This window comes from Wolffia australiana, chromosome 4 (genome assembly GCF_029677425.1).
Source record: "Wolffia australiana isolate 7733 chromosome 4, ASM2967742v1".
Classification (NCBI taxonomy): Eukaryota; Viridiplantae; Streptophyta; class Magnoliopsida; order Alismatales; family Araceae; genus Wolffia; species Wolffia australiana.
The window spans coordinates 4,169,050-4,184,934 of NC_135838.1; the positions used below are offsets into that span (position 1 = coordinate 4,169,050).

Below are 15,885 nucleotides of genomic sequence, written 5' to 3' on the forward strand. Positions count from 1 at the left end.
ACATAGAGAGAGAGAGAGAGATAAAGAGAAAGAAAGAAAGAAAGAAAGGAAAGAAAGAAAGAAAGAAGAAAGAGAGAGAGAAAGAGAGCCAGAGAGTGGAAGAGAGATAAGGTGACGCACAAGGACGTCGGGCACGTTCTTCGCACGTTTAGTTAGGAAAGGCTCCGGGACTCCATCTCGTTCAAGCATACGTCTCTCTATCTCTCTATCTATATCTCTCCATCTCTCTTTCCACGCTATCTCCCTCTCCCTCTCTTAATGGCAGAGTGCAGAGTCGTACGACGCCAAATGAATCCAGCTAAAGCCACTTGACAGTCATACTCGAACACCAATCTGTCGGAAACCATACTCTTCTTTAGTTCTTTTATCACCAAAAGCCTACAAGTCAACCACACGTTAATCAAACTTCCACTCCAAAATAACTACCCCCTAGTCTCCCCCTACGTCTCTCCCTCTCTCTAGCACTATATAACACTAGCAAACGTTATCAAAGTCGGCGAGTATTCATTCAACCGACGAAGAAAATGGCCGCCGCGTCATTCCTGTTCAGTCTCCTCCTCCTCTCAGCCTCGCTCCAGGCCACCCACGGCGCCTCCGCCCAATCCCCGGCCTTCATCTCCACCGTCCAATCGGCGCTAGAGGAGATCTCCACCGTCCAGACCCTCCTCTCTTCTCTTCCCGGCATCGTCCTCGGCGACGATAACCGGCTCTCCCGCGCTATCCAAGACTGCGTCGAACTCCTCTCCTTCACCGTCGACGAGCTAAACCAAACCCGAAACTCTTCTTCTTCTTCTTCTTCGGACTTTCACGCGTGGCTGAGCGCTGCAGCGGGAAATCAAGAGACGTGCGCGGAGGGAATTCGCATGGCGGGGGGGTTCGTAGGCGAGATTATCGCCGATGGGCTTAACATGGTGACATCGTTAGTGCGAGAGCTGTTCAGTGAGATTCCGAATGAGGGGATTGGGCGGGGTAGAAAGAGATTGCAGGAGGCTCCGGCGGAGTCTTTCAAAGCGGACGTCGTCGTGGCGGGGGACGGTAGCGGGGATTTTAAGACGGTGGAGGAGGCGGTGGCGGTGGCGCCGGAGCGGAGCGAGAGAAGGTTTGTTATCTACGTGAAGGCGGGGGTTTACAATGAGAACGTGGAGATTGGGAGGACGAAGTGGAATATTGTCTTGGTTGGAGATGGCATGGGCGTCACCGTTATCTCCGGCTCTCGGAATTTTGTCGACGGCTGGACCACCTTTAGCTCCGCCACTCTTGGTACGTGGACACTTGGTCTCTCTCTCTCTCTCTCTCTCTCTCTCTCTCTCTCTCTCTCTCTCTCTATCTATCTTTCTCTCTATATATCCCTCTCTCGCTCTCTCTCTCTCTATCTTTCTCTCTATATCTCCCTCTCTCTCTTTCTATCTATCTATCTATCTACCTTTCTCTCTATATCTCCCTCCCTCGCTCTCTCTCTCTCTATCTCCCTCGCTCGCTCTGTCTCTCTTCCTCGCTCTCTCTCTCTCTATCTATCTATCTCTCTATCTCCCTCGCTCGCTCTCTGTCTCTCTTCCTCGCTCTCTCTCTCTCTCTATCTCACTCGCTCGCTCTCTGTCTCTCTCTCTCTCTCTCTCTCTCTCTCTCTCTCTCTCTCTCTCTCTCTCTCTCTCTCTCTCTCTCTCTCTCTCTCTCCCTCGCTCGCTCTCTGTCTCTCTTCCTCGCTCTCTCTCTCTATCTCCCTCGCTCGCTCTCTCTCTCTCTCTCTCTCTCTCTCTCTCTCTCTCTCTCTCTCTCTCTCTCTCTCTCCCTCGCTCTCTCTCTCTCTCTCTCTATCTATCTATATACCTATCTCTATATATCTATCTCTATCTATATATCTATCTTTCTTTCTTTCTTTACCTCTCAATCTCTCCATCTCAAAATATCTACCATCTACCTCTATATCTCTATCTCTATCAATCTATCTATCTATCTATCTTTACCTCTCTATCTCTCCCTCTCCAACTATCTATCCATCTACTTGTATCTCTATCTCTATCAATCTATCTATCTATCTTTACCTCTCTATCTCTCTCTCTCTCTAAATATCTATCCATCTACCTTTGTCGCTATCTCTATCTATCTATCTATCTATCCATCTACCTCTATCGCTATCTCTATCAATCTATCTATCTATCTATCTTTACCTTTCTATATCTCCCTCTCCAAATATCTATCAATCTATCTATCTATCTACCTATCTATCTTTCTTTACCTCTCTACATCTCCCTCTTCCAAATATCTATCCATCTACCTCTATCTCCCTCTCGCATCTATCTATCTATCAATTTATCTATCTTTACCTCTCTCCATCCCTCTCCCTCTCCAAATATTTATCCATCTACCTCTCTCTCTCTCTCCCATCTATCTATCAATATATCTATCTTTGCCTCTCTCTCTCGCTCTCCCTCTCCAAATATCTATCCATCTACCTCTATCTCTCTCTATCAATCTATCTACCTTTACCTCTCTATCTCTCTCTCACACTCTCCATCTCCAAATATCTATCCATCTCCAAATATCTTTCCATCTCCAAACATCTATCCATCTCTCTCTCTCTCTCTCTCTCTCTCTCTCTCTCTCTCTCTCTCTCTCTCTCTCTCTCTCTCTCTCTCTCTCTCTCTCCCTCCCTCGCTCTCTCTCTCTCTCTCTCCCTATATCTATCTATCTATCTACCTCTCTATCTATCTATCTATCTATCTATCCATCTATCTATCTATCCATCTATCTATCTATCCATCCATCTATCTATCCCTCTATCCATCCATCTATCTATCCCTCTATCCATCCATCTATCTATCCCTCTATCCATCTATCTATCTATCCCTCTATCTATCTATCCATCTATCTATTCATCTATCTGTCAATCTATCAATCCACCTATCTATCCATCTATAAAAAATACCGCTTACTAACCCCATGCACATGCACGCCCATCTCTCAGCGGTCTCCGGAAAGGGGTTCATCATGAGGGACATGACGGTGGAGAACACGTCGGGGCCGGAGAAGCACCAGGCCGTGGCGCTGCGCTCAGACTCCGACCTCTCCGTCTTCTTCCGAGTGGAATTCCTCGGCAACCAAGACACTCTCTACGCCCACTCCCTCCGCCAGTTCTACCGCGAGTGCACCATCAAAGGCACCGTCGACTTCATCTTCGGCAACGCCGCGGCCGTCTTCCAAGCCTGCCAAATCGTCGCCCTTCGCCCCTTACCCTTCCAGAAGAACGCCATCACCGCCCAGTCTCGCTCCTTCCCCGACCAGACCACCGGCTTCTCCATCCACGCTTGCAATCTCACCGTTGAAAGCGGCTCCGCCCTCTCATCTCCGCCGTTGCCTCCGACGTATCTCGGCAGGCCGTGGAAGGAGTACTCTACCACGGTGGTGATGGAGTCGTTCATAGGGGAGGGGGTTCGGAAGGAGGGGTGGTTGCCTTGGGCTGGGGACTTCGCCTTGAACACGCTCTTCTACGGCGAGTTCTTGAACTATGGCCCCGGCGCTAATGTCAGCGGCAGAGTGACTTGGCCTGGATTTCATGTTATTTCTAGGCCTGAGGTGGCGAGGAATTTCACTGTTGGGAGGTTCATCGATGGCGATGCTTGGCTGCCCGGGATTGGCGTTCGGTACACGGCCGGGCTGTTGCAGTGATGAATAAATGGGTGTTGTTTGGGGAATAAATGGGGGGGATGGAAGGTATAAGCTTGTTTATAACATGAGCTGATGTGGGAGAAGTTGGAAGTTGCGAAGTATGTTTTTGCGTGTGACATGTGTATCATTTTTTTTCTTGTTTGAGTGATTCATCAAGGTATTTATGTGGAGAGCTAAGCCTATTGGATGACATATATGTACTTGTGTATCAGTGCTTTCTGTTAAAGTGATTCATCGCGGCCGGGCTGATGCAGTGATGAATTTGGTGGATGTTGTTTGAAAAATAAATAGGGGGAAGGAAGGTTAGATAATGTTATGAAATGGAATCCGGAAACAAAACTTGGAAATAAACTTCCTTGGCGGGAGAAAGTAATTAAAAGAGGAATACATAAATTAGAAATATTGAATTTTTATACACAAAATGAGAAAATTACTATCATGCATTTCACTTCAGATAATGTTATATGTACCTTTAAAAATCATCTATTAGATATATATAAGGTGAGTACCCAAAACAATTAAGAATAGATCGACCCAACCATATGCATCAGAATCTGATGGTGATGATCAACTACTAAAAGCTATTACCATGCTTTACATAATCGGGATCTAATAAAATCTTGTAATATTGGTTATGAGCCCACCACACTTAGAAAATAGAATTAGCTTAGTACTACCTCAACATTCACAAAAAAATTAGAATATTATCTAGAGAATGTCATATCAGAAGACAGCAATGTAGACTCTATTAAAAGCAAACCTTTTAGCCACTCACATGATGCAAGGCTACTATCACCTACAATAATATTTTAATATACCAGCTTGGAGTTTTGGAGGCCTGGCCTAGCTGAAACTTACTAGAGAATAAAAAGATGATTAAATACCATAAACTTAAAACTGTAGGTATCCTTCTAATACCATCATGTAGGAGATATTTCTATCTCTAGTATGTTTTCTGAATTAGGGAAGGTGGAGAGCAAATATTTTTCAAAATTTTAAAACATTAATATTAATTTTAATTTATAATAAATAATGCGGTGAAACATAAAAAAATCACGAGGATCAGCATCAATGGTGTAGGTTATATACAAGAATAGTTCTGGAGCTGACAGATTTTAAATTTCATATAAACCCAAAGGTTGAATTTGATGGAAATAGATGTGACCGGCAAGCCAATCACACATTCCACATCTCGTTCCATGTTCATTAATAGAACCTGTTCATTATAGTGCACGTGTGATGCGTATAATGAAGTCCATGAATACATGATCGGACTTAGTGAATTATGATGAGATCGTAATATGGAGATCACTAGTCTTTAAGCATGTGTTCTAAACATTCCTATTCGAAAGATACGCAAGAAGGACATCGAAGTATCCGGATATAATAGCACTATCTAGCCTCACTCATATGATGAGTATGGCCGGTCCCGTAGCCATTAGTGTGGCGACACTAAGGATAGATAGTGGGTGCTCTTTAGTGGAAAGAGTCCACTGAATTGATCCGTACGAATCCCTAGATGGTATTATACCGAACTGTCAATCAGGTTGATTCACGTCACGGTTGTGTAAGTGGTCCTTAGACCTGAGACACCAACGACATCTTGTGGACGGACGGTTGTACTTTAGCTATGGCCAACGAGTCTCTAATCATGGGATTCTAAACGGTCTTAGTTGGGGTGCATCAAGAAGTACACGAAGGCGATTGAGTGGTCAAGATCGGATCGTCCACCCTCGGTATAAGAGGTGACAGCTCAAGGAAGACGATGCAACAAAATCCTTGGCCAAGGCAGTGAAATATCGGAGAAGAGTTCGTCGATGATTTCCGAATGCATTAGTACTAACTCGGATGATCGATTAGGGTTTGACAGGTTACCATACCCTAAATCATCTAAGGAGCGTCAAGTGGATGAGGGATTATAAATACATGGTAACTGATGACAAACAAGTTCCATGAGTGAGTCGATACACACTCCTTTGTATCTTCTAGGACACGAGGTGTAGCTTGGCACCCCATGTGTCGGAGTCTCGACCTATCGATTGGGTTAAATCGATCTGACGTTAATTAATCTATATGATGGTATAGTTAATTAATTTGGAAGGCCAATAAAGGTTATTGGGCCACTAGAGTCATTAACTAGACTGATACATGGGCCTAGAGGGTCACACGCAAATGGTCTTTTGGACGTTGGAAGATATACTTAAGTTTTGGGGGTTTTTATGAAAAATACCCACTTAGTATAAATAGGGGAAGGCCCTGAACGAAATTCACTGAGGCCAGAATTGTTCAGGGGCCTTTCCCCTTCTTCTCCACTCTCCCCACACCCCCTCTCCATCCCTGATGTGAACGGGACGACGTAACGACGCCAACGGAGAAAGAACAAGGCTCGTCAACGAGGAGGAGATCCGACGTGCCGAGGACTGCGTGGATATGTCTAGAGGCTGCACACTTGAGCAGCTCGACTCGTCTCGCTCCAGGATCGAAGAAATCACGATTGAGATTCGTACAAAGGTACTTCGTTTAATGGTTTTTGTCGATGCCATTCGATTCGTTCAAGGCTTCCGCTGCAAATCTTTTTCATTTTTTCATCCAGATCTAGGCCTCTAGAACCAACAGAATTAATCTCACAGTCTTAGTATGTTTCCACACCTCTGATCTATAAACCTATTCATTCATCTTTCTCAGAAGCCAAGGTCAACAAAGTGCTTCATATTAAATATTATGTCATTCCTTACATAAGTACTAATTTGGCAGAGTGAATCAACTTATGTGATAGAGGGAAAGATAGGCGCATGAGAATATAATAATATAAATGTCCAGACCTCAAAATGTAAACCTTTCCTTTAATTTTAAACGGCATATAGCTATATAAATATATAGAGAGAATCCTCCTTTTCAATGAAACAATTTGTTTACCTTTCAATTTATAAGTCTCCAGTCTCATATATTCATACATTAAATATTTCTAGAGGTAGAACTAGAAGTCATTCAAAGCCTCTGAATTTTTATTCAGCTATCCTCTATAAGGAGTTTGATCTTTGTTGGATTTTATGTCTCAAAACCCTTTTGTTTAATAATCAATATGATTCTATTTTTTCATCTCAATTCATATTATAGTATAAATACAAACTCGTATACTATGGACTTTAATGTTATTGCAGAAAGCAGAGTCCAGTTGATATTTGAAGTTTAATGCATTTTTTTCTTTGGAGAAATGATAATAAACTACATGAGGAAAAGGAACATTTACATTACGAGGAGAAATGAACTCCACAAGGACTTCTAACAAAGTCACCAGAAAATGATCAAGGCTTTGGAATTGTCTCATAAAATGGAAATTAGAGGCCTCAAGGAACTGAGCGTATGAGCATCTGATAGTTAGCAAATACCCCAATCAGGTGTCACTCAAAATATGTTGGTTGCACCAGAAAACAGGGGAAATCAGTTTAGAGTGATTTTTTGCAAATAAAATGGTGATTGTGCTGAAAAATATAAAACATAAAAATTTATTTATTATAATTATTGTATTTCAAGACAAGGAAAATTACCCAAAAATATGTAAATTGATAATAATACTATAAGATGCATCATAAATCACTTTGAAAATACAATGCATTGGGTGAATCAGAAAAGAACCATCTGATGACTAGATTTTATGAAAACAATGTTAAAAAGGACCCCAACTTCTAGTATATCAATTGTTGAATCAAAGAGTTTACACTAAGTGTCATTGAAATAAAAAATACCGCATGTTCTTTTATATTTATGTCCATTTTTTGTCTCTAGAAAGGATTAAAACTTTACCAGAACTTCTCTAATTATGGTGGAACCCATTTTAAAGGTAATTTATTGTATGTTCCATGATAGTCCAAATCCATGTTTTCTGCTCCACATTCAAATAAGTCGTTTGACTGAATGTGAGAAAGGATCACAAACAGGAATGAGAAACTGCTCAACAGTTAATATAAGAAAATTCTCAATTATTTTTGAAAGTGATACTTTTGTATATAATAATAATGGCATATTAATTATTCCTTAAAGACTTGGTAAATATTACTTATAAATTAAAGTATGTTTCTATCGGTATTTCAATGGACTTTTCCTCCACTATTATTGCTAACATGTTTTGCTCATGTTGGGGAATGAAGTTGATCTTGGAATGTTGCCAATTGAAATACTGATTGGTTCACTATCTTGCCAAGATATTGTCCAGATGATCTTATCTGGAAGATATTTCACATTTTTAATCAAGAATAACCTTCATCAAAAATGAAAATTTATTTTCCATGTTTATTTGTAGCATGAAAAGCAAAACACCCATTTATGAAATAATTTAGACCTCCCCAAGTTGTCACACCAAAGAATAGTGTATTTTTTAATTTCTTGAAAGAGAGATTTTATCTAAGTTATATACTTTGTGGTGTTCACTAAATATTCATACTCAGCCTTGGTGGTTGATCTGGAGGTGTATATTACTTCATTGAGTTACATGCTATCATATTTCATCCAGTGTGAATCAAGAAAGACGCCTTTTGATCTTCAATTTGTGTGTGAACAATGTTTCTTTGTGATTAAGAGGTTCTTACAATACGAGTATGTAACTATTCATTCCTCTTGGATACCAAAGTCGATGCTAAATAGTTTCCTGGTGCATCATTACTAGAGAGTGCATATTTTTAAGTGTAATTGGCATCAAATGTGATTTTCGTCCACAAAATAGAAGAGAATTCACTGAACCTAAATGGTGAATGTCAAATACATGAGAGAGAATTTGTGAAATGGGAGGTAAGATGACAGAATTTTAGGTGTTGGAAGTCAAAAAGTTGTTGTTGGAAATTTATGTAGCATGCTAGATAATTACATCTCCTCATCTCGTTCAATATTCATTAATAAAATTTATTTATTTTACAGAAAATTTATCCTGATAAAGGATTCCATGATTTCATGCAATGCCTAAGTGAATTATGATGAGATCAATATTCAGTCATCATTAGTTATTAAACATGTATTCTAAAATATTCTTAGTAAAAGGGTACTTGATAAGGATATGAAAGATGAAGTTAAGTCTCTGGAAAGGATAATGTAAATATTACATAAGGCTTCTACAATCCATATCTCGATGCATCAATCCTTAGTAGAATAACGATTAGTGTTTGATGGTTTACAAAAACCTAAGTAATTTTGGATTCTCACTTTAATGAAGGACTATACATAAAGAGTAACTGATAGAGATAAAGGTTTCATGAGAGAATTTACAGAATCCTTTGTGTCATCTATAACACAAGGTGTAGCTTGAGACCCCATGGGCTGAAGACATTTTGATGTGTGTTATCAAGGCGCATATCAAAAATCACAATTTAACAAACTGTAATTGTGAATTTCAGCCCAAGATTAAGTTCAAAACACGAGTCTAATGATGTGTATGGGTCGAATCCATGAAGAAATTTACTAGGGTTGACTTTATATGGTTGAGTTTTCAGGGTTGACTTGGTCAACTACTCCAAATTTAGAAAATTTTTTAGAGTGAAATGGGAAAATAACGTTAAGACCACATTAGGGAAGCATAATTTAGCCTAAAATCAAGTTTGACTATCAAGAGTTGACAGGTCAGACTCAACTATGTTGACTTTGACCTACAAAACAGGGAAAAGTTAATGCTCTATAATGTGAGAAAGATCTTATTGAGAAGAATCCAATGACACTAAAATCAAAGAGTTTTGAGGGTCGACCCAAGGATTACGACTGCTTAACTTCAAGACCTTGAAATTGCAACACGCATGAGCATGTGTTAGTCAAATGGCAACTTTGATGGTCAAACCTTTAAAGAATTCTTTTGACAACAAAACAACAAGATAATCTGGTGAAACTTTTTTTGATAACAAAACAACAGGATTGGAGCAAAACTGGTGGTGACAACGTCACCTCATCGACACCGGACGTGCCACCAACGTCATTCGACACGCCGGGCACGTAGAATCATCAATGACATCAACCAAATAACCGCCAGACTTTGGACGTGCCACCACCGCCTCTCGAGACGTCCCACATCATGACACATCGTCAACGACAGATCCAGAACTGCCCATTGACGTGACATGATTACACGTCTCCCACGTTTTATTTTTACGCCATTTCCCATATTTTCTCTTTCCTCCAAGGCCTATATGAAGGCCAAAGCTGTAAGAAACCTTTAGGCAAAGTTATAATCAAGAATTGAGTTTTCTCTTCTTGAAGGACTTGCCCTAGCCCCATCTTCGCCGAACCGTCGTCGCTACCGCCGCAAGTCATCGTCTTTGTCTCCTTCGTTGGCACCCTCGCCTGCGCAGGCCGCCAATCCGGCCGCCCGCGCAGGCAGTCAAGCCAATGCCCTCGCCAGCCTTGGCCGCACAAGCCGCCGCCAGCCGCCCACGCCTAGGCCGCCCGCACACGCAGCTGACCCTGGCCGCCCGCGCAGGCAGCCAAGCCGGCGCTTTCGCCCATCTCGGCCGCGCAGGCCACAAACAGCCGCCCATGCTTAGGCCGCCCGCGCTGGCAGCCGACCCTGGCCGCCACGCCTTGGCCGCCGTCGCAGGCAGCCAAGCCGGTGTCCGCGCCCGTCTCGGCCACGCACGCCGCCGCCAGCCGCCCACGCTTAGGCCACCCGCGCAGGCAGCCGACCTCGGCCGCCCGCGCCTTGGCACCAACTCCGGTCGTCATCAACGTCGTCCAAAGCTTTGAGCCACACGCGCTCCGCGTGCTGCATGTGAGCTGCACGCCCTCTGCGCTCCACGCGTGCGGGAAATCGCCTACGCCTGAATCTCCGACAACGACGTCACTGCTCGTGTGCCACGCCCAAGCATCCCGGTCACCAAGCGACCAGGCTTAGTCTGGACATCCCCTCTCTAGGACCGCGCAACGCCTGGATCGCCAAGTTATATCATCCAAGTGGGGCCACGCAACGCCCGGATTGCCAAGCCAAGTTACGACCAGAATTCCCCGCAGCCTCAACATGCACTCAGGATGCAACAATACCTTTCCATCTGGAGATATATATATATATATATGTAAACAAAAGGATAAGAATTTGGGCGATCTCGGCCGTCCAATCCGTTTAAATGAGATCTGACAATTGGGAAGAGAACACACTTCACGATGTGATAGGACACATCGCAAATGTGGTGGGTCCCACCACAACTAATGCTGATCACTGCCATCCATTTCTGATTTGATGTGTGAGCTTCTCTCGCATCATACTGCTCCCCCTGGCTGATGATCACCAAATTTACGCTCAGGATTCCACGCCACTGCATGTAGACCACAAGTCTGTCATGTCTTATCTCTAGGAAACTAAACTATTGAGAAGTGAGCCCCATATCAAAGATTTTGAGAAGCCGGAGATGGTTATATTAACCACTCCAAGATTGTGGTCAGCTTATATAATATATCATCTCTGCCAGATGGGCGCCATGTGCCACTTGTGCTTTAGCGAGTTCATGTGCGCTGTGTTGGCTCGCTGGTGTGCTGCCACTTGGCAGCGCAGCCATGTCAGTCACAGCGATGCGGGCCCTGATATGCACCACGCATGTGCTCATGTGCTGCCCTGGCTCGCTGGCACACTGCCATATGGGAGTGCTGCCACGTCAGGTAAGCGGGAAGGCCCCATCTTATTAACCTATTTTTAGATGCATTTAACTTCTAAAATTTATAGAAATAAATATACTTCACCATTTTTGCTAATGTTTTTCTGTTGGATTTCAAATTCTATTATTTTTAATATTCAACCACCTGCAACCAAAATTAAGATAAGAAAATTTAATACGTATAGAATATCCATTTTTTCTCTTATGAGGAAAAACTAAGTTAGCAGCGACAGTTGACTTTGAATTTTTCTTCACATTTTCTTAACCTCCTCTTGCCTTGCACATCCACTCAAATCCTACACTATTGAGCTAAATAAATTAGTTAACATAAAAAGAAGTTGACCTTAAGAAAGGACAAGTATGGTTAAATTGTAGAATTTTCATTAATTATCTAAAAATTCAGAATCTGGTGAATTGACATGCTGATGGAAAAAATTACCTAAACAATGATAACATGCATCATTATGAATGAAATTAAGCCTTAAAGGCATGAATTTGATGTATAAATGCATGTGCATGATGCACGTTATTAATCGGCCAATTAAGTAGGCTAAATAAATCATTGATTAATTAATCTATATGTTGATATAGTTCATTAATAAGCTTAGAAAATAAAAATATTGGAAATTAATATTTTAACTAGGTTGATACATGGGCCTATAGGGTCACATAAATAATATTTTCAGACTTCGGTAGCTATATTCTAAATTTGAGAATTCTATAAAATTTTAGAATTAAATTTAATGAAAATTTCCCAATTATTACAAATGGAGGAGGGCACCCATTATGGATACCCATGTGAGTCATTATTGAGTACCCTTCTCTCATTTCTCTCACTCTTCCCATCTGTTTCTTTTGTGAGATTGGATGGTAAGGAAATTCATTTTAACTTCTAGCTGTATAGTTTGAGGGAACGACGATTATATTTAATTCTCTTAAGATCAAATGGATACATCTAGAGTCTAGACATCTGAACAACTCAAAGAGACTGATCTGATCCATCAAAATGTGATGATTTTATTCTAGTTTCAAGATTATGATTTTATTCAGTATTTCAGTATTGAATCAATTTGAAATTTATTTGATCAATGCCTCAAATACCAATAGTTACATCATGAAATTTTATTTTATTTTACATATAGGAAAAATCAAATTATTTTACAACACAGTGTGAATAGCACCAGGAGAGGAAAAATATGGGGCTTCGTGTTTTTAAGAAACGTAGAAGGTTTTATGTTGAGATGATCCAGGCTCTCATCAAGATAAATTTTGATGTTGTAGACCAATACACACAGAGATGAGGATGACACAATACTAATGTTGATATAACATTATAGAATAAGTCATTAAAATCTTCATAAATTACTGATAAAACCATAGGTGCATAGTTATTTTTATAATTTAAAATGATTTTTGTCTTAGTTTATCTTGATTTTATCATGTTTTTGTCTTGATTAAATGAATATTCATCCATCACTTATCAATTTCAGTTTTTCCACATTATGGATAGTTAAGAATTTTTATTATGGATGAATACTATACAGTTCTATTTGTACAGAAATACATGAATGAAAGAAGGAGAATTATGAATAAGACAAAAACATGATAAACTCAAGATTAGTATCGTGAAATACTAATCTTGAAAAAAAATGATAGAAGAAGAAGCATTTCTGAAAGCAAATTATCCGTGCAAATGGGCTTAACCTTGTCAAATGCAATTTTGGGCTTTCAAATTTGGCCATAGCCTGACCTCCCCATTTTGCCCTATAATTATTCTTATAAGAAGGCAGATGAAATTAGAAGGAGAAGCTCTCAACCAATTAAAAAAAATGCACAAAAGGAAAGGAAAGAGAAGATAAAATCAAAAGGGAATATTTAAATAATTATTCCATGTGTATAAATACTATATTTCTCACTCTTTTCCCTCATTTTGGTCGTGCTTTAGAAAGTGGCTAGATTGTAGGGTGTTGGTCGCTTAACTGTTTTTAAAACTTTCCATTCAATCTCTTATCTTGTTTGCATTGAAAAACATCTGATCCTCACATAATATATGGATCCAAATATTAGAGGAAGCATTGAAGTCTCATGAGATGTGCGGATAGGAAATTAGACCTAGATTATCCTTCTATCTAACACTTAGTTACTCTATTTAACATCTCCAAAAGTTAGAACAGCAGCAGGAACCAATAGATACTGGAAATGATAAAAAATCTCTAAAAATAATTTCTAGTCATTATTGTTTTTATTTGTATTCAAAATAAACTGTAAATATGAAATAAATCATAGAAAAACTCTTTAAATCGTATTTATCATTTCTAGTCGTTTTTCTTTGATATTGAAAAAATAAGATTTGAAAATTAAAATATGTATTTCCTCTCTCTAGTATTAAATAAAATTGGAAAAAAAGTTATTTTATCATTTTTCCTTCATTTCTTATTGCAATATTTCCTAGAAAATTATTTCAAATTGAGTGAAAGTCATGAAAATCCCTATATAGAATTGAACGCATCCGTTTTCAGGTTTTATACAATTCTAAAATTGAATTCATGCTTTCTTGTGGATCTATTCCTTAACAATATATTAAGATATAATATTTAAGTAAAAAAATTCAAAAATATATTTTCCAGGGAAGCTTAAAATTATGACATAAAACCCAATTTTCGATTCATCAATTATAAGATGACTTGTAAGATTCACCACAACTTGATCATATATTGATCGTGTAACAAGGAGATGAAGGTTGAGCTTAACGAATAATGAGTTTTGTGTTGAATTTGGCGAAAATGCGAGGAAGACTATTGAAGGTGGAGCGGGTGAACTGATATGAAAATGAGTCTAGGGAGTGAGTGTCATAGGAAGAATTCGGGGAATTAGTGAAAGAGGCGGAGAGATGTGATTAGTGTGAGGAGTTTGTACAAGCAGGCCAGGGTTTTTAGAGTGTTTGAGCATGTGGGAAACTTATGTAGCCCAGAAGCGAACTTATTGAGGCCCATTTGTAACTGGTGATTCAAGAAGGAAATCCTTCTTGTAGCTTAAAAGCTCTGCAAAAAAGTACCTAGAGACCCACAAAGTCCTCTTACAGATTTTTTTCATGACAAGCTACTGATCTTCTATTTTAGCTTGTCAAAGTTGTTTTTCTCAATGCTTTTAAGCTGTCGTTTCACTATCAGTATAGACAACCCTGAAACTTTTTTGGCCAATATTCTCCCATGTACTGATAACTTGCAATTTATAATGTTAAAATGGTGTATATTACATTACATTTATGTGCTAATTTGCATGTTATAATATATAAATGGATATAAATGACTTGCATTTTGAATTTTTTATTGTTTCTAGCCTTTTTAGTATTTTTACATGGTATTTAACCTTAGTGCATTGAAGAAATATTTTTTTACAGGGCATAAAATACTTGGCTAGAGGTTGGTAAGGGTTTCACTAAATTTCTGAAATTTTCTATATTTTTTTATAATTTTCTGACCATTATTTAGCCAAGAAATGAATTTTAGAAGTAAAATAATATTTTTTACGACTTATTTAAAATTTTTAGAATGAGTTTTTATTGAATTTTGTGGCATCCACGTCATTCTTCCAAAAATTTGGGCGAATGATTGGATGCCTTCTATGAGCGCTTTATTGGCTCATTATGGCATCGGAAAGTGCAATGCCATAATGAGCAAATCATTATTTTGGAAAGAATAACAGGCATAGGCGACGAGAAAAAGCACAGAAACATGTGGCAACGCGTGATCGGAGGGCAGTGAAAGCATTCGACGAATCAGAAAATGCCCCTTCTTTCTACATGTAGGAGATATAAAATTAGTGGAATGGTTAAGATTAATCGTCACTAAAATGACGCTATCTTGAGATCTAGCTGTCCAATTGCACTCAAAATTTGAGGGCATGTTTGTCTTTTCCCCCTCTACAATCCATACGGTTGGATTTTTAAATAGAGGTTAGGAAGAAGGGGAAAATCACTTTTTGAAGCTCTCCCCAAGGATTTAACCAGGAAGGACATAGGAGTTGCTTTGGAAGTCAACAGATCCTGATTCATCATTGAAAGTTGTAAGTTCCTAATTTGCTTTTTGAACTTCTTCTTGAAAGATTCTTAAAGGCCATGGCATGGGCGAAATGTACATGCCCTTGAAGTTGTTTGGAAATGAAATTAGCATTGCATTTTGATTTTGATTCAAGATCTGAGTTTTAATCAATAGTTATACATTTATTTGGATCCATTTTGCATTTTTAGATCTTTAAATTAGGATCGAATTTCTTCTTTAATCCATTTTTCCCCAAATTTGTCTACTTTCTCTCTCTAGGTTAGATCGCCTATTTTCTCTCTCTATATTTCAAAATTAATTGGAAAATTCAGTTAAACATATAAAAAACCTAAATCCAAAATTTCATCCAAAAATTCGTCCATCTTCAAATCCAATTTCAAAAATCCCTTTCTTGATTATGAATTCCCAATTTAATACATAAAAATTGTCTTAAAAAATTATCTTGATTGGGAAATTGGTCATCCGAATTAATCTGAAATTATAATCAAAATTATCCTATCTTGAGTGTCTTGACTGAAAACATTAAGATCAAAATTAAG

The 15,885-nt window shown here is 39.3% G+C and overlaps 1 protein-coding gene across 1 annotated transcript; it reads left to right on the forward strand.

Annotated features, from left to right (window-relative positions):
* The first annotated feature begins 484 nt into the window (after positions 1-484).
* LOC144701671 (pectinesterase/pectinesterase inhibitor PPE8B-like) lies at positions 485-3,936 on the forward strand. Its single transcript, XM_078573402.1, has 2 exons — positions 485-1,260; positions 2,966-3,936. The coding sequence occupies exons 1-2, from the start codon at positions 525-527 to the stop codon at positions 3,664-3,666; spliced, it is 1,437 nt and encodes a 478-aa protein (XP_078429528.1). The 5' UTR covers positions 485-524; the 3' UTR covers positions 3,667-3,936.
* The last annotated feature ends 11,949 nt before the right edge of the window (positions 3,937-15,885 follow it).

Bases quoted from the DNA above. Each gene is read 5' to 3' on its own strand.
- LOC144701671 (XM_078573402.1), top strand. From the start codon at position 525: ATGGCCGCCGCGTCATTCCTGTTCAGTCTCCTCCTCCTCTCAGCCTCG. The intron at 1,261-2,965 runs GTACGTGGACAC...CCCATCTCTCAG, and splicing joins CTTTAGCTCCGCCACTCTTG to CGGTCTCCGGAAAGGGGTTC.